The sequence below is a fragment of the Panthera tigris genome, chromosome A2 (genome assembly GCF_018350195.1).
Source record: "Panthera tigris isolate Pti1 chromosome A2, P.tigris_Pti1_mat1.1, whole genome shotgun sequence".
Taxonomy (NCBI): Eukaryota; Metazoa; Chordata; class Mammalia; order Carnivora; family Felidae; genus Panthera; species Panthera tigris.
The window spans coordinates 155,594,820-155,618,487 of NC_056661.1; the positions used below are offsets into that span (position 1 = coordinate 155,594,820).

Consider the following 23,668-nt stretch of genomic DNA (forward strand, 5'->3'; position numbering starts at 1 on the left):
TATGTATTGGCTTCTTTAACTCCCTTTTGTGGTCATTCCTTATCTCCCTCTTGTGTGAGCCCTGTCAGACCTAGGATCACCTTTCTCTTCACAAATTTAGCCTGTGGCAAGTTTCTCTTTAATCCTTAATCCCTTCCCCTTGCTCCCGTACATTCTCTTTTAGGAGCTTCTTGAATTGTTTACAATCTGATTTTATCAATCTCTATTTGTTTTTTGAAACCTACTGGACCTGTTCATTACTTAGAGGACACGACAATTTCAGCTTCATTTTTCTCCCCCTGGGAGCCATCTGCTAGATCAGTTTCCTGAACAACAGCATGGAGAAGATGATATTATTCTCAAGCTTTTATCATAAATAACATTCTAAACACTTCCCTGCATACCATCTATAGAACTGCAACAATTACTTACTTACATTCTGTCTTCCCTCAGAAAACTTGGTCTTTCCAGATATATTAAACCCCATGAATACTGACGCCTCTTTGTCAACTGGGGAGACACATGGATTTTTGCTGGTGGACTTGCTTCATTCCTAAAACCAAGTTAAAACCAAGGTTTGCCTGATACTGTTCATCTCCATCCAGATCTTTGATGCAATGTGGGTAGGCATTGAAGAAACTATGTTACAGCAATCTATTGGCTTATTGGCCCCCAAATCATATCAGTTTCTAGAATAAATATCTATTGCTGATTTAGTCAAAATTACTTAACCAATATCTGCATACATTTACATCAAGCTAAAATACCCTGGAGTCCTATATTTGGACATACATGATGGAGTGAAAGATAAAATGTGGTCATTCCTACTAACCCTTAAGGCAGATTCACCATGTTCCATTATTCTGTGGATATCATTTTCCACAATACCCTTGACCAATGTGACCATCACTTTAAAAAATAATGATTTTTAAACTAATATATACTTAAATATCATCATGAAGTGCCTCTCCAAATTATGTTCAATAGACAATAATCTGTCTTATACCCCGGGATATTACCACCTAGTGAAGTGACACCAAAGAATGTTGAAGCCCAGCAAAAATGACATTAAGAATTCAGTACAACTTGCCTAGATGCCATATCTTCTCTACTCCACATTTGTCCTTCCCATCTGAAATGCCTGCTATATTGTGGGTTTAGAACCTGATTTCACCCCAAAGTTTCAAATACACTTGCAACCAATATGGGTTCCAACCCTTTCAACATTTATTGCCCTTTCCCAAACACCAGCTGTATTAGGATTCTCAAATAGAACCAATAGAGTGTGTGTGTGTGTGTGTGTGTGTGTGTGTGTGTGTGTGTGTGTGTGTTACAGTCTCTGAAATTAAGGACTCAACAATCACACACATCTTCATGTCACCCAGTTATATGGCCTTAATTCCCCATCATCCAGAGCAGCCCACCTCTAGTTTTCTCCTCTCTTATGATTGGTGGTAACCCCTAGGAGAATCCTAATCACCCTAGCAGCCCTACAAAATTTTTTGAAGAACATCTCCTCTTGAACTTACCATAAGGGGATAGCAAAAGTTTCCTACAGCTGTGATCTGAAACCTGCTACCCACAGCTGGGCTCTGCCTCTAGAGACTAGGGGAGCAGACTGTAGCTAAAGCTACATACAGCACGCATATGATTATGAGGGAAAAGAAAACATTTGCATAAGAGGGAAGAGCTTTTGAGGTCTTTTGAGGTCCTGGACACTCTGTGAAATTCTGACATACCAAGTAAACGAGGAAGGATAATCTCTTTTCTCAGACACTAACACTGTGGACGAATGTTGACTTTTTCCATAGGAAAACAAACTTCAGCTCAACAAGGAAAGATCATGAGTGGGAAGGGTATTTGGGTAGTTGACCACAGGGATCCGCTTGGCAGCTCTGTCACTTGCTTGATCTGCATATAAGGAGGATGCTGGGCACCTGGGACTGTGTTCTCTAAGACGTCACATTCTGTCTCCTCCACCATGCACTTTCTCCAGCTCCTGTTCAGAGCCAGCTCTGCTGCCCTGCTCCTGGTTCTCTGTCTGCAGCTGGGGACCAACAAAGCTCAGGAAAACACGTGAGCCAAGCCTTTCTCTTCCTCACAAAAATCCTTTCAGGGAAGGATCTTATCTTAGCCTGAAAATCTCTATATCCTTTCCTGAAAACTTTTCAACTTTCCAGAACTCTGGTCCCAGAGACTCTCCTAAACCCCATTTCAAGTTCCACTTCTCTCCTCTTAGGAAGTCTCATAAACTATACTCATATTTCCACTGGGTTCTTCTAGGTTGTTCATGGAAATAAGTCTCCCAGTGTGCATATAGGCTATAAGTAACAATCAGTCTTGCTCTAGGGCTCTCATCCACATCCTGTCCATAGTCTACACCTTTGTCAGATTTCTGGCCAGTAAGCTTTACATTCTCACACCTTGCCTCCTAGAACAGCAGGTTTAGCAAGTCTGTGAGTTCTAGCGATAGCTTTAAGCAATGTTGGTAGGACTCACTAAAGGATCAGAGGCTCTGATCACTGATCCTTGACCCCATGGTCCAAGGTTGAGCCAGCCAAACAGCTTAGACATTCTTCCTATTCTGAAGCTCAAAGACAAAAGCAAGTACACACTCACCTACCACCTACACTAGGACCTGGGAACACAGGCTCAGAAGCCAAATTATTGAGGGTACATATTTGAAGGAAGCAGGAAAATTGGGGGAAATGAAGTAGGAAATGGAGCCAGGGTCTGGGAGAAGCAGGGACACTCAGCAAATCTAGGGGGTTTTCTCAACAAGAACAGGGTTTTGAATGCTGGGTTTTGGGACTGTGATTCTGATGGTACCCTCTGTGGCACAACCAGATGTCCTGTCCTGGAGTAAAACATTCAGAGTTTTGACAATTTGGTAGAATGGAGCCCAATGTCCTAAGAAATTTTGAATGGGGACAGGTTCAGACACAGATATCACCCCATGTAGCCCTTTAGGGGGCAGCAAGTTGGTGAAATAAGCTGCACTAATTAGGGTGATCAGAATCCCTGTCTGCCCAGAAATTTCTCAGTGTTAGCACTAAAAGGCTGTCATCCCAAGAAGCTCCTCACTCCTGGGCAAGCTGATCTGATCACTCACTCTAGCTAAGCTGGTCATCTTATCACTCCTAAATTCATTTACAAATGAGAGGAATTTTGGAGGAATTTTGGAATTCCTGTACACTGAGCACTAGAGCAACTGGCACAAGAAATGCAATATCTCCAAAATCTGAGATGATTTACCATAGGAAAATGGGACTGTGAAGCATTGTAGCCAAAACCGTAAATTCCCTCCTGTCCCACCAATACCAAGGAGTTCAGCCAGGAGTTTCTGGGAGAAAGAAAGTAACTCTCCTAGTCTTGAACCCAGGTCTCCCTGATGAAGAAATCCTTGACTTCTCTCTGCTTCCATTTCCTTTTCCCATCAGATTGTGATATGTGGCTTAAAAGTAGGGTGGCATCTAAAGGCCTCAAACATGGCCATATGTCCAAATTCTCTGCAGTGCTAAAGAAATACAAATACCTAGGCCCCACCAGGAATCAAAGAAGGATGATCTCAAGGATGACTCTAAAAATTCCTCCAGTGCATTGAGATGTTTTTGGTTTAACACGATTCTGTCTACATGGAATTTTCTACTAATGATGACTTGAGCCTCCCCCACCCCACATTAGTGGACAGTCAACAGAACCCGAAGGATTTTATTAAGAAATGACATGTAATATTATACTTTTATTCCTTTTTTTTAAATTCATTTTTTGTCAGTGGAAAGAAAGACAATGCTCAATTTTAAATAAAGCATCAAAGCTGCTATATTAAACAAAACAAAGTCTTGTAGAAAACAACCAAAGCAAACAAGGATCAAAAATTTCCAGGGGTTCTTCATTATTGCACTATATGCTAAGTAACTTGGATGTAAATTAAAAAATAAAAATTAAAAAAAGTCCAGGGGTTCTGACGCTCAGCAATTGATTCAGCTCTCATTATCCCCTTTGCTTTACACCTTCCCTGTTGCTTACGCTCTGCTCATTGTGTGCTCCTCTCGTGCACGGGACAGATCTCTGATCTCTACCCTCCTTCCCTGTTCCCCAAAGCGGTCGAAAAGTGATAAAAATGGAGGTACAGATGCCCCGCAGAGCAAACGCAAGTGAAGAAATCACTGTGAAGATGAATGTTAAAACAGAACTGCTAGAATGTATGGTGGTAAGTAGAGGCCTGGAGTAGGGGGTGAACTCAAGACAAATCTGACTCCTTAGTTATGAATACAATTAGATTAATCTCTCCCTTTAATATCATGCATTATACTTAATAATATGATGAACTGCAATCCTCATGCTCCCAATTCTCATATATACTTGATCCTCAGAACAATCATCAGACCTCGGGGCAGATTACTATTCTCATTTTACAGATAAAGGAATCCGATCCTGAGGTGTAGGAAGGAAGAGAAGGAAAGAAGGAATGGGTAGTGAAGAAAAGCACAGCTAAGAGGGAGAAGAGAGGAAAAGCTTATGAGCTGGGAGAGAAGTGGTAAGAGTTCCTCCAAGGTCCGGAAGATGATTGTTTGAGAGGAGAGGTGGGGATAGGGGGTTCTCACAAGGAAAACTGCAACCCCATCCAGTGCATTGAGGCAGGTGGGCAGAAGAGATATGTTGCACAGAACACAAGGGATAAGATTTGCTCCTTGGCAGTGAACTCTGAGCAAAGGCTGCGTTGACCCCCCTCCCTCTGCCCTTTTGCTCTATCGTCAGAAGTTCACTCCTGTTCCAGCCTCCTCTCCCCAACAAGGAGCCCACGCTGTCTTCTCCCCTTTCTCCAATTCGCAGTTGTGGGAGGGAGGTCCAATCCCTTTATTACATCAGAGGTTTTCAAATGGAAATGAGCATAAGTCTCACCTGTGCCTTATCACCAGCTGCTCTGGGCCACAAGGAGAAGGGACCCATGCAGGTTTAGGGCTTTTCCCCAGGGAAGAGTGTGTCCTTCTCTTCCCTGCCAGCAGTCTCCTCTCGTGTTGTCCCCCACACGCAATCTGCCCCTTGTTAGCTACCTCTGTTCTATGGCCAAAACCCAGGCGTTTCTCCCCTGCCTCCTTCTAGAAGTACACTCTCTCAGGCAGCGCATACATGAGTTTCCTAACTCAAATTAGATTTAAGTACAATGATTAAAAAGAAAACAGAATTGGAAGTATGAGAATTGTTATTCCTTAAAATATATTCTAGAAATGGCCCCATATCTGTAAGAGAAAGATTTCTGATCACTGAGCAAAGAACAAAATGGCTGCTTTGTCAAATTTGTCTGTTCACAGTCCAAGAATGTGAATACTGCATGTTAGCTGGGGGTGGGAGGGAGGCCACATCATAATTTCTCAATTTTGTGTTTTGTTTATCATAACGACTGATGACAAAAAGAATGAGAATGTGTGCATAAAGGTCTTGTGATAATGGTAGTTCCTGGTAATGATAGATAATGAAAGTCTGTTTCCACCCCTGAAAAAGTGATAGGTGTAAAAAAATGTGCTTAATCAACAAAATCACACGTGAAATAATTTTTTGCTACTGTGATTCATAGGACTATGTTTTAAGAACAATGCTAATACATACAGAGAAAGACAGATACCATATGTTTTCACTCTTATGTGGATCCTGAGAAACTTAACAGAAGACCATGGGGGAGAGGGAGGGGGAAAAACGTTACAGAGAGGGAAGGAGACAAACATTAAGAGACTCTTAAAAACTGAGAATAAACTGAGGAGTGGGGGGAGGGGAAAGTGGGTGATGGGCATTGAGGAGGGCACCTGTTGGGATGAGCATTGGGTGTTGTATGGAAACCAATTTGACAATAAATTTCATATTAAAAAAATAATAAATAAAATAATAAAAGAACAATTTTTTAAAATAATTTTTAATGTTTATTCATTTTTCAGAGAGAGAGAGTGCAAGTGGGGGAAGGACAGAGAGAGAGGGAGACCCAGAATCCAAAGCAGGCTCCAGGCTCTGGGCTGTCACCACAGAGCCTCACACAGGGCTCGAACTCAGGAACCAAGAGATCATGACCTGAGCCAAAGTCGGATGCTCAACCAACTGAACCACCTAGGCAATCTTTTTAAAACCTACCCAAGTACAAGGAATCTCATAGAATACATTGCAAATTAGAAAGAATTTTGTTAGTTCTGGTCAACCAATTTTTATTTGTAGCTTCCAATATAAAAAAATGTCTGGCTACAGAAACATCTTCAGATTTTTTTTAATTTAGGAAAATATAATTTTTATGTGTGAAGATTCTAATACCTAATCTTCATTTTCTAACAATTATAATGTTTTGCAAGTAAATTTTCGATCAAGTGAGGTATTAGGATCACAAATTTAAAATTAAAATAGATTATACCCTCAATCATGAATATAAAGGTTGTATAATCTTTTAAGGTTGAAGAGAACTTGTAGCAAACCATAGTGCTTTGCTTAAACATTTGTGGTATGGGAGTGCCTGGGTGGCTCAGTCAGTTAAGTGTCGGACTTCAGCTCAGGTCATGATCTCATCATGGGTTTGAGCCTCACGTGGGGCTCTGTGCTGACAGCTCAGAGCCTGGAGCCTGCTTCGGATTCTGTCTCCCTCTCTGACCCTCCCCACTCACACTGCCCCTCTCTCTCTCGCTCTCTCTCTCTCTGTCTGTCTTTCTCTCTCTCAAAAACTGAATAAACATAAAAAAAATTAAACATTTGTGGTATGGACCATTTTGTTGATCTCTTGAAGTCTAGGGAATGCTTATGAGGAAATTACTTTTAAATGTGTGAATAGGGGCACTTGGTTTGGCTCAGTCAGTTGAGCATCTGATTCTAGACATTAGCTCAGGTTGCAGTCCTGGGGTCGTGGAATTGAGCCCTGTATGGGGCTCCATGCTGAGTGTGGAGCCTGCTTGGGATTATTTCTCTCTCTCCTCTTGCCCCTCTCCCTGGCTGGTGCGCTTGCTCTCTCTCTCTCTCTCTCTCTCTCTCTCAAAAAAAAAATAATAAATAAATAAATGTGTAAATAAAATGCATTGGACTACACAGGAAAACTACCATATTGAAAAACAAGTGATAATGATTATTAAAAATAAACTTTTGACACGGTACTGTTTACATTATTGACATATTAGCTAAAAAGGCAATACATTTAAAATATAGACAAGTTAAAATTTATCTTATAAAGATGATCTACATAACGGTTCTTGTTGCTCAGCCTGAATAAGTAGCTCCAACTGTACATTGGTTTTGACAAGTGAATTCCAGTGGCCTCTGACTTTTTGTTTTGAATATTCAAGTGTTGAAAATTCTGACTCATTAGGATAAACTGTTGTAAATGTCATAAGATATAAACCCCCAGCAAGAGTTTGTTTCTTGAAAGAAATGCCAGGATCTCCAAAATATTCTGAGTAAAATTCCAATGGGGAGAAAGCTGGAGTTCACCATTTAGAGCTGACAAGCTATTTTAGTGCACAGTTTCCAGTTACCTGGGCAAGCTTCAGGAGATGGGCAGATGGCCCCAGCCATGACCATGCAACCCCGTGATATAATGTCCCTGTGTTCAAGGTAGTGATGGATTCAGATAATAGTTTGAGATATATAAACCTGTAAAATGGTATGAACACATCTGTTTCCCTTCGTGATAAAATCACACACACTGCAAATGCCACTGAGGATCATTGATGACATAGTGGGAGGAAATGTTCAATTTCAGTGAGAGGTTAATAAAATAAAGATACAATTTCTTTCCATCTGAGTTCACAGACTCAGTGAATTCTATCCACAGACCCCCTGGGTCCATGGACTCCAGGGTAACACCCCTTGCTGAACACTAACCAGACAAAAGCTTCCTGACGCTGCTGAAACTTATATATCAAGTTGCAAAGCCCTCTCAAGTTAAAAAAGGAAAAAGGAAATTTACCTTCAAGATTTCATCCGTTTATCTAACAGCCAAGTCTGGTAGGTGACTGTTTTCCTCTCACAACTGAGGAAAGAGAGACTGAGAGATGTCACTCCAATCATCAAAGGTCACAGAGTTGGGAGGAGCATAGTTCCAGGAGCAAGGTCCGGTTTTGGCCTCCACACCCAAGATCCAAGCTGTGGTAGCAGGCCATTCCTGAAAGCCCTAGCCAGGAAACCACAGCAAGCCTGCTCCTCAGATGAAGGCTGCCTCAGAGTGAGTTCTCCTTGTCCTGTCAATTCACTTACCTCTTCCCTTCGGAGCCCAGACCCATAGCACTAAAGCAGGACATGTTGCCAGAAAACCTTCTAACCTAGGCTTTAGCTCCTGAAAATGATAGACAAAAGAGGACTCCCCAGTGCTTCTGGTCTACATCTGTCCCTGCTCTTTGTGCATGAAAGATGTTCTCCTCCTCCTCCTCCTCCTCCTCCTCCTCCTCCTCCTCCTCTTCTGCCTCCTCCTTTTCCTCTTTCATGCTCTCTTGTCTTTCTTTCCCTTTCCCACTCCCCAGACTAACACTGGGTCCTCTCTGCCCATTTCTTCCTCCCCAGATTACATCTTACCTCAGAAGCAACATTACAATCCAAGGTCCTTTTAACTATCGTTTCACCACCTGCCTCTGTAAGAATGCTCCAAGAAATTTCTACTGGGACTTTCACATCAATGGTAAGTATAGGGTGGGGCACCTGGGTGGCTCAGTCACTTGAGTGTCCGACTTGGGCTCAGGTCAGGATCTCACTGTTTGTGGGTTCAAGCCCCGCATCGGGCTCTGTGCTGACAGCTCAGAGCCTGGACCCTGCTTTGGATTCTGTGTCTCCGTCTCTCTCTGTTCCTCCCCTACTCATGCTCTGTCTCTCTCTCAAAAATAAATGAACATTAAAAATTTTTAAAAAATAGTAAGCATAGGGGTCATCCAAGTGAAGAACTATCTACTAGGGTAGGGAAATCATAAAGAGAAATGTTACTCCAGATATGAAACAGAATGTCAGGGCAGAAGGGTGGAGGGAAAGGAGGGAAGGAAAAGGGAGAGTGGATGGGGACTATGCCCGGGTCTGAAAGGTGAGGGGTTGTATGAGAAAAGCTAACAAGGGAGATATATTTGCAGATGACTGGGGGGAAACTGGGTCCCAATAGAGAGGTTCCTGAAACTAGTAAAAAAAGCCAGAAAACTGGAGGTTACAGTGTTATCAGAGAAGATCTTTGTCCTTGTCTCTTTCAGAAACTGCAAAGATAGCAGCAGTGGCCCAAATTACTGCACAACTAGATATCTGCCCCAACAATGAGGCAGTGGTGCCCTTGGGACAAAAATATATTTATACCATTGGGACCATAACCGTAGGCTGATCTTGGTGGAAGCCCTTGTCTGCCCCCGAGGATGGTTCCTCTACAGAAATTGGGCTGGAGTATCTGTTGTGGTCTGTAAAATAAACTTCTCATAAGCTTCTCTGTTTTCTGTGTCTTCCCTTCCAAATCTGTCCCAGAGGAGCCTCGGAGCACCCAGAATATCTGGAACTTTGTTCTTTCAAAGAACTCTTACTGAAGAGAGTTTATGGTTTCTCATTGTCCATTGGTATGAAGAGGGAGAGATGAAGAAATAGAGACAGGTCACAGAATCAGAAATTCCCTGGGCTCCCAAATATGATGCCCCTTCCCTGTACCCATGCCCTGTGCTTCCTTACTGTAGGGAAAAACTCAGAAAGCTAGGGAATGCCAAATGTTTGTGGGAAATGAGGGTCAATGGGGCCATTAGGCACAGCTGGTTAACACAGCACCAGGGTAAAAATGTGAATGTGTATGAATGCCTGCCCAGCCAGACAAACATAAACTACTCTTGATCTTTTCTTTCTCATTGATTTTTCCTGATGAAAAAAAAAGGGGGGGGGGGCATTTATCATATCAATAGCCACAGAGCAAGTGTCAGAGACTATGCTCATCTATTCTTGTAAAGATACCACATCTGACAAAGCAGCCGTCAAGGGATTTTTTGTTTGTCTGTTAGACGATTCCAGGGTCCCACCCTCCCAATAGCACATTCCTTCCTGTTTTACCAAAGGGTATGTCTTCAGATCCAGGAGGCATGAAGAGCCCCCAACAAAATCACCCCAATAAGGTCCACACAAAGACACATAGTAACTAAAATGACCAAAGTAGTGATAAACAGAGAAGTTTAAAAGCAGTAAGAAAAAAGAAAAACAGTTACGTACAAGATAAACCCCATCAGGCTATCAGCTGAGTTTTCAGCACCCCGCAGGCAAGAAGGGAGCGCCATGATATATTCAAAGTGCTAAAAGGAAAAAAACCTGTAGCCAAGAATACTCTATCCAGCAAGGCTATCATTCAGAATGGGAAGAGGGCTAAAGAGTTCCTAGACAAACAAAAGTTAAAGGAATTCATGACCATTAAACCTACGAGAAATGTTAAAGGGGACTTTTTAAGTGGAAAGGAAAGACCATAAGCAAGAATGAGGAAAATAGAAAGAAAAAAAGCAGTGAAATTAAGTATATCTATAAAAATCAGTCAAGGGAATCACAAAATAAAAGGATGTAAAGTATGCCACCATACACCTAAAATGTAAGGAATGACAATTTAGTGTTTTTAGAATGGTTTTACACTTAAACAACCATAAACTTTATAGACTGCTATGTGCATAATATGTTATATATAAACCTAATAGTAACTACAAATCAAAACTTGGTAATAGATATGCCAAAAATAAAGAGAAAGGAATCCAAGAAACTAAAGAAAGCCAGCAAACCATGAGAGAAGACAGCAATAGAAAAGAATAGAGAAGAACTACAAAAACAACCATAAAACAACTAACAAAATGGCAATTAGTACATACCTATCAATAACCACCTTGAATATAAATAGACTAAACACTCCATTTAAACTCCAATCAAAGAACACAGGGAGATACAATGAATAAAAAAAGCAAGACCCTTGTATATGCTGCCTACAAGAGACTTATTTCAGATCTAAAGACACATGCACATTGAAAGTGAAGGGATGAAAAAGCATTTATCATGCAAATGGAGGTGGGGCAGATTTCAAGACAAAACATCCATGTTAGGTACATGGTCTCTAGGTAAAAAAATTTTGCTCTTTTCTAACAAAGTTCAGAGGTTCAGACTTATCTTGAGATCAATGTTTTCATTTGTATCTACATAAACTCTCTATCCCAAGTCTCAGAATCTGTTTATTCCTTATGAGGGTCCTGACTTTATCATAGGAATCTTGCTAGTGTTGTAAATCAGTCCTTTTTAAACCTGCCACCATTGCAGTGAAATCGCGAGCCTGATTCTCAGTACAGCTGATTTTCTTTTTTTTTTTTTTTTAACTAATTTATTGTCAAATTGGCTAACATACAGTGTGTAAAGTGTGCTCTTGGTTTTAGGGGTAGATTCCCATGGTTCATTGCTTACATACAGCACCCAGTGCTCATCCCAACAAGTGCCCTCCTCAATGCCCATCACCCATGTTCCCCTCTCCCCTGCCCCCCCACCATCAACCCTCAGTTTTTGCCTCCCTCCTTCTCTGTAACTATTCTTCCCCTTCCCTTCCCCCATGGTCTTCTGTTAAGTTTCTCAATATTCACATGTGAGTAAAAACATATGATATCTGTCTTTCTCTGACTGACTTATTTGACTCAGCATAATACCTTCCAGTTCCATCCACTTTCCTGCAAATGGCATGATTTCATTCTTTCTTATTGCTAAGTAGTATTCCATTGTATATTTAAACCACATCTTCTTTATCCATTCATCAGTTGATGGACATTTGGCTTTTTCCATAATTTAGCTATTGTTGAAAGTGAGCACAGCTGATTTTCATTAAGTATGCTGAAAATTGCAAAAGAAGAGGATGTCTTTATGCTGCACTAAAGACTTTCTCATATTGACACCAATCCTGAGTTGGTCATTGACCTGCCTGACCTTGTTGTTTCTTCTGGGTTTTTTTCTAGGCCAAGAGCTCCAGGTATCCAATGCCACAACCCTTATCATTACTCTTATCCACATATTATTCAAACATGACCTACATCCCATCTCAATTTATCAAAAGTTAAAGTCTAAATATTTTTTTAATGTTGATTATTTATTTTTGAGAGAGGGACAGAGTGCAAGTGGGGCAGGGGCAGAGGAAGAGGGAGACACAGAATCCAAAGCAGGCTCCAGGCTCTGAGCTGTCAACACAGGTGCCCAACACGAGGCTTGAACCCACAGACCATGAGATCATGACCTGAGCTGAAGTCAGACGCTCAACCGACTGAGCCACCCAGGTGCCCCTAAAGTCTAAATATCCTGTTACTACAGTGTGCCGGGAGCTATCCCCCACCTCACTTAATACCTGCAGTGGAGTCTTTGTGACTCTATAGTATATGGACTGATTCAACTCTGGAATCCCACTTTCAGTCGGGAAATACATGAAAAAGAAGAAAGTGCAGGGTGAGCTAATGATGGGTTTCCACTGTGGATAGTTGGAACCCAAGTATTCTGGAATCTCTGAGGTTGTCCCCCTTGAAGGAGTTGGGGTATTTTTCCATTGGCTCCCCTCCATTATTGTTTGGTAGCTGTTTTCCCAGAGGATTGACTCCCAGGCACACGATGCCATGTGTTTCAAGAGATACTCCAAGGATGAAGTTGCAGGTGTCTGAAGCAAAAAGCCTTACATTTACCTGTCTTGTCCCTATCCCTCAGACTTTATTTCTGTGTGCTCTGAACAACTTCACCAGCCATTATTTATGTGTTGGAAAAACTCGATTTTTCACCTACATAGGAAAAAAACAGATTTTCCCTACTGTGTTTTCCTCCTGTATGTCTTCTTTACTTCTACACTACTACCACACTCACACAGAACACTTCTAGTCACCAAATGTGGAGAGGGGGGATTCCCCCCACCAAGAAATTCTCTGTAACACCGGCTGGGTGCTCTACAATTCAACTTAATTCTGACACTATCTACCCAGAAATAGCATCGAAGCCCATACGTCAAGTGACCAGTCCCAACAAGGCTGCCCCCTCCACTTCAGATGCAGTCACAAGTTCACGTTGTCACCTGGGCTCCTAAGCAAGCAGCTGTAAGTCAGAAATCCCCCATGACCCCCTTCTCAGGTTCAATTAATTTGCTAGAGCAGCTCACAGAACTCAGGAAAACACTTTACTTATACTTTACCGTTTATTATAAGAGCATACGTTAAAGGATAGAGATGAACGTCCAGATGTTAGAGGTGTGGAAGGCAAGGTATGCGAGAAGGGGCACGGAACTTCCATGCCCTCTCCGGAGTGCCTCTCTCCCAGAACCTCTACATGTTCACCAGCCTGGAAGATCTCCAAACCCTGTCCTTGTGGGTTTTTATGGAAGCTTCACTACATAGTCATGGTTCATTAAATCATTGGCCATTAGTGATTAAGGGCCTCTCTCCCCCCCTAGAGATGGGAGGAAAGAGGGAAGCTAAAAGTTCCAACCTCCCAATCACAAGGTTTCAGTTCTCCTGGCTACCAGCCCCCCATCCTTAGAGGCTTTCCAAACATCACCTCATTAACCTAATAAAAGACCTTTATCACTCTCATCACAAGAAATTCCAAAGGTTTGAGGAGCTGTGAGCCAGAAATAGTGGATGGACAAAGACAAAATATATATTAGAAATACATTTTGGTCATCCAAATGGCCAAATATATGTTTCTTATAAATCACAATATCGTGATCTGTATCTCTTTGCTGGTGGTCTTCTTTCAGAAATATGGAAGACCACTCTGTCCACACACATGGCAGGTTGGAAAAGCAGCGTGGGGATGGGAGCACCAAAAACCTTGAGGAGCAACCCTCAACCCATGACATGGAAATTGGCATGGATATACCCAAGTTATTACGTCTCTGGAGTGTAATACTTATGAGGCATGCGTTTTAACCGTCTGCCAGAGATCTCCCTCAGGATTAAGCTTGTCTTCCACTCTGACAACTTGGCTTAATAATGTACCCTTTATTTATTATGTTCCCCTGAGCATATCAACACACACACTCTCCTGCCCATGTTTCCTAAATTTTTCAAAAAACCAAAAAACACTTCCATTCAAATCTTTGCCTCAAAGTCTGCCCCTGAGGGAACACAAACTAAGATGAATTTTTCCGGGTGTTTAAGAATAGTGATTGCTGGGGCACCTGGGTGGCTCAGTCAGTTGAGTGTCTTTTTTTTTTCTTTTATTAATTTCATTTTTTTAAATATAATTTATTGTCAAATTGGCTCATGCTCCCAGGGTCGTGGGATCAAGCCCCGCATTGGGCTCTGCACTGAGCTTGGGGCCTGCGTAAGATATTCTCTCTCTCTCTCTCTCTCTCTCTCTCTCTCTCTCTCTCTCTCTTGCTTCGGATTCTGTGTCTCCCTCTCTCTCTGCCCCTCCCCCACTTGTACTCTGTCTCTCCCTCTCTCTCTCAAAAATAAATAAAAATTTAAAAAGATTTTAAAAAAAGATTCTCTCTCTCTTACTCTGCCTCTCTCTCTCTCTCTCTCTCTCTCTCTCAAATTAAAAAAAAAAACAACAGTGATTGCTGAGGAAATACATCTGTAGCACCAACAGCAACTCCCACAGAAAGGAAGGGAAGAAAAAGAACACTGTTATATCATATCAGATAGCAATGGCATAAAATGGTTCTAAAACATTTTGATATATCTCTTTTGGTATAGCCACTTTAGCTAAGGTCATATTTTAATGGGACCTAACAACAAAATCGAAATAAAACACTAAACTTTTTGTCAAGTGTTAGGGTCCAAAATGGGGTGAGGGTTAAAAAGGAGATATCATCTTGAAGGAAAACTACATGCAACCAGCAGCCAAATGGTTACCCAAAATATACACATTAGAAATGGCCACAAATCACAGAACCAAAGCACCTGCAATACCAACAAAATCAACACCAGGCAACAATTGTAGTTCTGGATTGGGAAATCAGAGGACCAGGAAAAGGTGACTTAAACACCACATGCTAGATGGGGAGTGGGGGATCATGGAGAGAGGAGAGATTCCCCTGGTTCAAGATGAAACTGCAAAGCCAAACTGCAAACACATAAAGAAACTAATCATCAGGCTTAGAGTTTCAGTTAAGCAAGATGAGTAAGTTCAAGAGTTCTGGATTGTACCTATAATCAACAATACTGTACCGTACATTTAAAAATTTGTTAAAAGGTTGATCTCATGTTAAGTATTCTTGCTACAAGAAAATAAAAAATTTTTAAAAAGAAATCTAATGACAATCTACTATTGAACTAATAGAACAGTCTTAAAAGAGGCAAAAAATTTTAGAGGCAGAAATGAAACAATGAGAAATAAATAGAAGTAACCAATTAGAAACCTTGCAAAGGAAAAATATACTCACTGAAGCATTTTAAGGTGCAAAGAAAAATTAATAAACTGAAATGGACCCAATGAATAAAATATTTGTAAATTAGAAGATAATGTTGAAGAATTCATCTCAAGTTAGAGAAGAGCTCTATGAACATATTAGTTCGTGCCTTTTGCTCCAGAGCCCTGTGCAATTTATCTTTTGTCCCATATTTAAAATTTTTAATTAGTTGCATTAAAACATGCCAGGATGGGTTTGACACTTTCACTTAGTACTCCAACTTCTGCCCAGGTCTTCTCTAATAGTATGTGAGATGCTCCACTAAAAACCCAGCTGGCTTTTCCCCACACATTTCAGAAACCAGTGGATCTAATACTTACTCTTTTGAAGGACAGTGTCCAGGGAACTTACTGCAAAAACAAGGTGCCCTCATTAGTGAGTGGCTTGGGCCCCCTGTCTCCTTCCAGCCTCAGAAGGTACTAAAAAGGCAAAAAAGATGCCATTCTTGCCAGCTCCACCCACAAGCAGGGCAAAATTTGAGATTTGCATGAAGCCTGTGGGTCACCAGTTGGTGAGAACAATGAGGAATGCAAGAAGTTATAGCTTAGGTGAAAAGTGTTTAAGAAATAGAGACTGACCAGTCCTATCATAGAGTATGTAGAGAGTGGTCTGAATGAATGTTCCTGATACGGTACTTTGCATTTGTTTGTGTGTGGTGTAAATCTACAACTACTTATTTGCTTTATAATTTGAACTTTTAGTGATAAACCTGTTGGCCTAAGTGGACTCAGAAAAAAAATGTATGATAATAAAAAAATTAAGTACTCAATTTTTATTTCTCAAGAAAGTTGATGATGAATATGCTTGTCGTCATTTACCATCTATTGTGCAGACTACAATAATATTGGTGACCACATGAAAACCCTAGACCTAAGTCTACTTCAAAAGTTAGTTGTTACTGGGCACCTGGATGACTCAGTCAGTTAAGCCTCTGACTTCAGCTCGGGTCATGATCTCACGGTTTGTGGGTTCCAGCCCAGTGTCAGGCTTCCTACTGACAGCTTGGAGCCTGGATCCTGCTTCGGATTCTGTGTCTCCCTCTCTCTCTGCCCCTCCCCTCCTCATGCTGTCTCTTTCTCTCAAAAATAAATAAACATTAAAAAAAAAAAAAAACTAAAGAACGGGTTGCCTGGGTGGCTCAGTCATTTGAACATCTGACTTCGGCTTGGGTCATGATCTCACAGCTGTGAGTTCGAGCCCCGCGTCGGCTCTGTGCTGACACCTCGGAGCCTGGATCCTGCTTTGGATTCTGTGTCTCCCTCTCTTTCTGTCCCTCCCCCACTCACCCTCTGTCTCTTTCTTTCTCAAAAATAAATAAATATTAAAAAAAAAAAAAGTTAGTTGTTACTTTTAAAAGACTAGACCTAAAGATGACATTAATGTACTTCTGTAGAAGGTGCATTTCATTCATATCTCTCAGTAGAGCACGACCTTTCATTTTGGTCAAATGCCTTTAGCTAGATTAAGAAAAAGAGACCAAATAAAATCAGAAATGAATGAGGAGATATTACAGCTGTTACCACAGAAATACAAAGAATCATAAGAGACTATCATGAACAAGTATATGCCAACAACCTGAATAAACTAGAAGAAAATGGATAAATTCCTAGAACCATATAATCTATCAAGGCTGAATCATAAATAAATAGAAAATATGAATGGGATCAATAACAAGTAAGGAGATTGAATAAGTAATCAAAACAAATAAAAGCCCAGGACCAGATGGCTTCACTGGTGGCTTCTATGATATAAAGAAGAATTAATGCCAATCCTTGTCAAACTCTTCAAAAAAACTGAAGACGAGGGAACACTTTCAAACTCATTTTGTGAGGTTAGCATTGGTCTAATAAAGCCAAAGACACTATAACAAAACTATAAGCCAATATCTCTGATGAACATAGATACAAAAATCGTCAACAGAACACTAGCCAACCAAATTCAATAACTTATTAAAAGAATCGTACACTATAAGCAAATGGACTTATCCTTGGGACGCAAAGATAATTCAACATAGGCAAATCAATCACTGTGGTACGCCACATTAACAGAATGAAGGATAAAAATTATATGATCATCTCAATAGATGCAGAAAAAGCATCTGATCAAGTTCAACAATTTTTCATCATAAAAACACTCAACAAATTGGGTTTAGAAGGAATGTATCTCAACATAACAAAAGCCATACATGACAAGCCCACAGCTAACATCATACTCAACAGTAAAAAACCAAGTTTTTCCTCTAAGATCAGGAACGATACAAAGATTTTCAACTCTCACGACTTCTATTGAACATAGGACTGGAAGCCCTAGCCACAGCAATCAGGCAAGAAATAAAAGGTATCCAAATCAAAAAGGAAGAAGTAAACTGCCAACATCTACATTTTCATGTTTTTTGTGCATATACCAAAAAGGAATTGAAAGCCATTCATGCTGAGTCCATTAACAGAAGAAAATTCCCAGTAATATGACCTTAGTTTTACAACAGTTTTATCAGTCTTTCAAATAGAGGCATCGGTTAATTCAAACAATAGATTGTGTTCACCCAATTCATGAATTAAAAAAGTGAAGCTTTTGGAAGTTCTTTCTGTTTGAAGATGAAATAGCTGACATGTTGGTGTGTGCTACAAACTCATTTAGAAAGGTAAACATTGAAAATAAAAATTATTTGTTTGGTAGTTCACAATATGAACACAAATTTTAGTAGAGGACAGTGTCACATTAAAAGCAAATATTCTCAGGATGCCTGGGTGGCTATCAGTTAAGCCTCCGACTTCTGCTCAGGTCATGATCTCATGGTTGGGTCGTGAATTTGAGCCCCACATCAGGCTGTCAATGCCCACTTCAGGTCCTCTGTTCCCCCTCTCTCTCGGCATCTCTCCCACTTGTACTCGCTCGCTCTCTCTCTCTCTCTCAAAAATAAACATTAAAACATTTTAAATAAAAAAAGAAATCTGTGAATCAGAAAGATAATTGGAATTGTTTGTGGTACAAGCATAATTTAAATAGCATTCAAAGAAGCAGACCTACTTTACCAATCAAAATAAAAGCTGTAGCTGACAAGCTTTGCAAATATTTTCTTATACAAGCAGAATAACTGACCTACAAAATTTCCATGATGTGTCTCCTATTGGATACCAAAAAGTACTTCGGCATGGCACTACACACTTTCTCCCATCGCTTCTTCTCATTAGTCGTACTTCAGGTATGTTCAAACCTTTGAAAAACTGTTTTATAGATGAACCTAACTAAGTTTCCCACAATTATATTGAACGTTTTGGTAAACAGTTCCTGTCAGTTCTGATTACAGTAGCCTCCCCTTATCCTTGGTTTCACTTTCTGTGGTGATATCAAGAGTCAGGCGCTCAACCGAGTCACCCAGGTGCCCCAATAATCCAAGTTTTAAACATAGGGAGCAGAAAACATTTCAGTTTTTAAAACTTTTAGTAAGTTACAATGATTGGAAAACAACTCATAAATAGGAAAACATTGACATTTATCCCTACACAAGAAAGGACAGAAAGAAAAAGAAACTAAACAAAATAAACTATGAGTGCTCAATGGTACAGAAAATTTAATTTTAAAATTTAAAAATTGTGCTTTAAAACACCTCAGTTTCAAGGTGCCTGGATGGCTCAGTTGGTTAAGCATCTGACTACAGCTCAGGTCATGATCTCACAGTTCCTGAGCTCAAGCCCTAAGCCCCACCCCACCCCCACTGGGCTCTGCGCTGACAGCTCAGAGCCTGCCTAGAATTCTCTGTCTCCCTCTCTCTCTCTGCCCCTCCTCCACTCATGTGCTCATTCTCTCTCTCTCTCTGGAAAATAAATAAACATCTATAAATAAATAAATAAATAAATAAATAAATAAATACCTCAACTTCTAGAACAAATATTTTGATAGTTATTATTTTTAATTGGGTAAATGTACATTCTGTATTACAATGTTACAATGAAATAAAATTGAGAATTATGCAGGATTTAAAACTGGTAAAATATTCAGAAGAATCATGGACATGGAAAATGTATTTGAGTTTCATCTTGTAAAATATTTTGAAGAACGATTTTTTGAATGGAAGCTAAAATATTTACAAAGTTCTAACTAAAAAAGTTAGTATTGAGAATATCATCTGTTTAACAAAATTTTCTCAGCATGTACTAATTATATCAACACCTGTGAAGACTATTTTCTTAATAAAGAAGAGTCCATTGAAGAGTCAACAATTTCAAATGCATTAGCCATAAAATGCAACTATGAATAACACTGCAGGTAATTTTATGAAGATAAGAGCGATAATAAGAGGTATTGAAAAACATGTTATTCAGAACACTATCAGTGATATGGTATTGGAAATAAATGTGACTAAAAAGTTTATTAAAGTACATGAATTTATAACAGAAAAGTTGTCTATTTGCATTTTTTTAAATGTTCAGTCAGTACAAGAAAGTAGTTTTAATTTTGCTCTAGAGATCAAGGATATATGGTTTTGTTTTTGTTTTTGTTTTTGTTTTTTTTAATATATGAAATTTATTGTCAAATTGGTTTCCATACAATACCCAGTGCTCATCCCAAAAGGTGCCCTCCTCAATACCCATCACCCACCCTCCCCTCCCACCCCCCATCAACCCTCAGTTTGTTCTCAGTTTTTAACAGTCTCTTATGCTTTGGCTCTCTCCCACTCTAACCTCCTTTTTTTTTTTCCTTCCCCTCCCCCATGGGTTTCTGTTAAGTTTCTCAGGATCCACATAAGAGTGAAACCATATGGTATCTGTCTTTCTCTGTATGGCTTATTTCACTTAGCATCACACTCTCCAGTTCCATCCACGTTGCTACAAAAGGCCATAATTCATTCTTTCTCATTGCCACGTAGTATTCCATTGTGTATATAAACCACAATTTCTTTAAAGGATATATGGTTTTTAGAAAGACTTTTAATTGAAGTATAGTTGACATGCAGTGTCATATAAGTTACAGGTTTACAACAAGGTGATTCGACAATTCTACATGTTGTGCAATGCTCACCATGAAAAGTATAGTTACCATCTGTCACCATATAGAATTATTACAATGTTATTGACTATATTTTTTATGCTGTATTTTTCATCCTCTTGACTAAGTTATTTTATAACTGGAAGCTTGTACCTTTTAAACATCTTCGTCTATTTTACCAATCCTTCTACCCCCTTCCCATCTGACAACCACGAGTTTGTTCTCTGTATTTATGAGTCTGTTTCTGAAAGTGAAATCATATGATATTTGTCTTTCTCTGTCTGGCTTATTTCACTTAACATAATATCTTCTAGGTCTATCCATATTGACACAAATGGCAAGATTTCATTCTATTTTATATGGCTGCATTATATATATATATATATATATATATATATATATATATATATACACACACACACACACACACACACACATATACACATATATACACGTATATATACTGTATATGTATATATATGTGTGTGTATATATATATATATATATATATATATATATATATATATATATGTATATACAATATATATACCCATCCATTGATAGATATCTTGGCTACTATAAATAATACTGCAATAAACATAGGGAAACATATATCTTTTCAAATTAGTGTTTTCATTTTCTTTGGTAAATACCCAATAGTGGAATTACTGGATCTTACGGTATTTCTAGTTTTGATTTTTTGAGGAACCTCCATACTATTTTCCATAATGGCTACACCAATTTACATTTCCACCAACAGTGCACCGTATTTTTATTATTTTCTTAATACTTACTTATTCATTTTGAGAGAGAGAGTGAGCAGTGGAGAGGCAGAGAGAAAGGGAGAGAGAGAATTCCAAGCAGACTCCATACTGTCAGCAGAGAGCTTGACCCAAGTGTTGATTTCACCAAATGTAGGATCATGGCATGAGCTGAAATCAAGAGTCAGACACTTAACCAACTGAGCCACCCAGGCACCCCACCACATTTAAAAAATATTTTTCGAATAGATCTATTTTACCAGTCTACCAACAAATAATAAAAATTTTCAGCCAATAAATTCAGATTTACTAACTGTATAATCACTGTAGTGCCCTTTTTCATTCCCAAAACTGTCTCATTTGCATGATAAATTACACGGTTACCCTAAATGGAATGCAGAATAAGGAGACAGAAATACTAAAAACTTGCAATAATTATAAAGAAAACCAGGTTTAATATGAATTCCAGGGGAGCCTGGGTGGCTCAGTTGGCTAAGCCTCTGATGTCAGCTCAGGTCATGATCTCCCGGTTCATGAGTTCGAGCCCAGCGTTGGGCTCTGTGCTGACAGCTCAGAGCCTGGAGCCTGCTTCAGATTTTGTGTTTCTGTCTCTCTGTCCCTCCCCCACTTGCATTCTATCTCTCTTTCAAAAATAAATAAACATTAATTAAAAAAAAAAAAAAGGAATTCCAGATGAGGAGAATGAAAGAAAAGTCTGAAAGACATTTTTAAATATTTAAAGATATTGCTAAAATTTACCAGTTTTTAAAAATGTATAAAATGTCATATTTAGGACCCTTTCTGAATGCCAAGCAAGACATATTTAAAAGTAATAATAGGGGCACATGGATGGCTCAGTAGGTTAAGCATCGGACTTCAGCGCAGGTCATGATCTCACCATTTGTGGGTTTGGGCCCCACATCAGGCTCTGGGTTGACAGCTCAGAGCCTGGAGCCTACTTCGGATTCTGGATCTCCTTCTCTCTCTCTGCCTCTCCCCTGCTTGCACTCTGTCTCTCTCTCTTTCCCAAAAATAAATAAACATTAAAAATTTTTTTGTAATAATAATAATAAAAGTCCAGTTTAGCCACATAGTAGAAAAATACAGAAAATTTAAAAATATAGTCTTTTTTATTTTTGCAAGAGTGAAAGCGAGCACACAAGAAAGTGCAAGCAGGGGAGGACAGAGAGAAAGAGAGAGCAAGAATCCCAGGTAGGCTCTATGCCCAGCACAGAGCCCTATGGAGGCTCCATCTCACAACTGTGAGGTCACGCCTGAGTCAAAATCAAGAGTCAGATGCTTAACAACTGAGCCACTCAGGTGCCCCTAAAAAGAGATAATCTTAAAACTCTCAAAGATACAACAAAAATGATAATATTAAAGAATAACAGTATATTTCTCATCAACAATAATAAATACCAGAAATAAGAAACTAACAAATCCAAATATTCAAAGTGCTGAGAGAAAATCACTGTCAAACTAGAATTTTTTACCTAGTCAAAATCTTATTAAAATAAGAGCAAAATAAAAATATATTCAGACATCCAAAAACTAAGAGAACCTCACTCACAGAGAAACAGTCATCCAAAGATTAATAGAGAGGTGCTGAAAGTCTTTACCAAGAAACACAAGATCAAATCAAAGAGAAGGATTAACTTAGAGGAAATAGACAGTATGTCAGAAGATGAAAACTTCAAAAGACAATTAAAAACACCTTCATACATATAGCAAGAACAGGGCATTATTAAAAAGGAATATTAGAGGGGTGCCTGGGTGGCTCAGTTGGTTGGGTGACTGATTTCAGCTCAGGTCATGATCTCACAGTTTGTGAGTTCGAGCCCCGCATCGGGCTCTGTGCTGACAGCTCAGAGCCTGGAGCCTGTTTCGGATTCTGTGTCTCCTTCTCTCTCTACCCCTCCCCTGCTCACGCTCTGTGTCTCTCTGTCTCTCAATAATAAATAAACATTAAAAAATTTTTTTTAATTTAAAAAAAGGAATATTAGAGGGGAGAAAGAGACATATGGAAGTTTAAAAAACAATAGTAGAAATGAAAACATTCAATGGAATGGTTGGAAGAAAAAGTCAAGGAAATCTCTCAGAAATTAGAATTGAAAGGGCGGGCCTATGCCCTCCGACTCCATCTTGTTCTGTGTCCTTCACCTTGACCACGCCTCCTCCCCTTGAGTAACCTCCCGCTCACCCGTTCAAACTTCCCAATCAAAACACGCCCGGCGACCTGCGTAACAGGACTCCGACCCTTCCCCAGCCAATTGGCTGAGGCCACAGCCATTACCTCACCAACTGCCCCTAGGCCCCAATAAAACCTTTGTCCTTTTGCAACTCGCTCTCTCTCCCCGGTATCTCACCGCTGCGTCGGTGCAGGTAGGGGATTGAGCTCGAGCTAGCTCGAATAAAGGCTCTTTGCTTTTGCATCGGACTCGGCTCCCTGGTGGTCTTTGGGGATCACGAATTTTGGGCATAACAAGAATAAAATGCTAAAGAGATGAAAAAAATGTTAAAGTCCAACCACAAATATTAGGAATTCAGAAAAGAAAGAAGGGAGAAAAAAAGTAAA

The 23,668-nt window shown here is 39.8% G+C and overlaps 1 protein-coding gene and 1 long non-coding RNA gene across 2 annotated transcripts in view; one reads left to right on the forward strand and one right to left on the reverse strand.

The window, feature by feature from the left end:
- LOC122235357 overlaps positions 1 to 23,668 on the reverse strand; it is an 82,123-nt gene that overhangs the window by 45,297 nt on the left and 13,158 nt on the right. The gene's annotated exons all lie outside the window — the stretch shown is intronic.
- Positions 1,961 to 9,344, forward strand: LOC102967809 (prolactin induced protein). Its single transcript, XM_015541431.1, has 4 exons — positions 1,961 to 2,055; positions 4,084 to 4,192; positions 8,503 to 8,617; positions 9,171 to 9,344. The coding sequence occupies exons 1-4, from the start codon at positions 1,961 to 1,963 to the stop codon at positions 9,293 to 9,295; spliced, it is 444 nt and encodes a 147-aa protein (XP_015396917.1). The 3' UTR covers positions 9,296 to 9,344.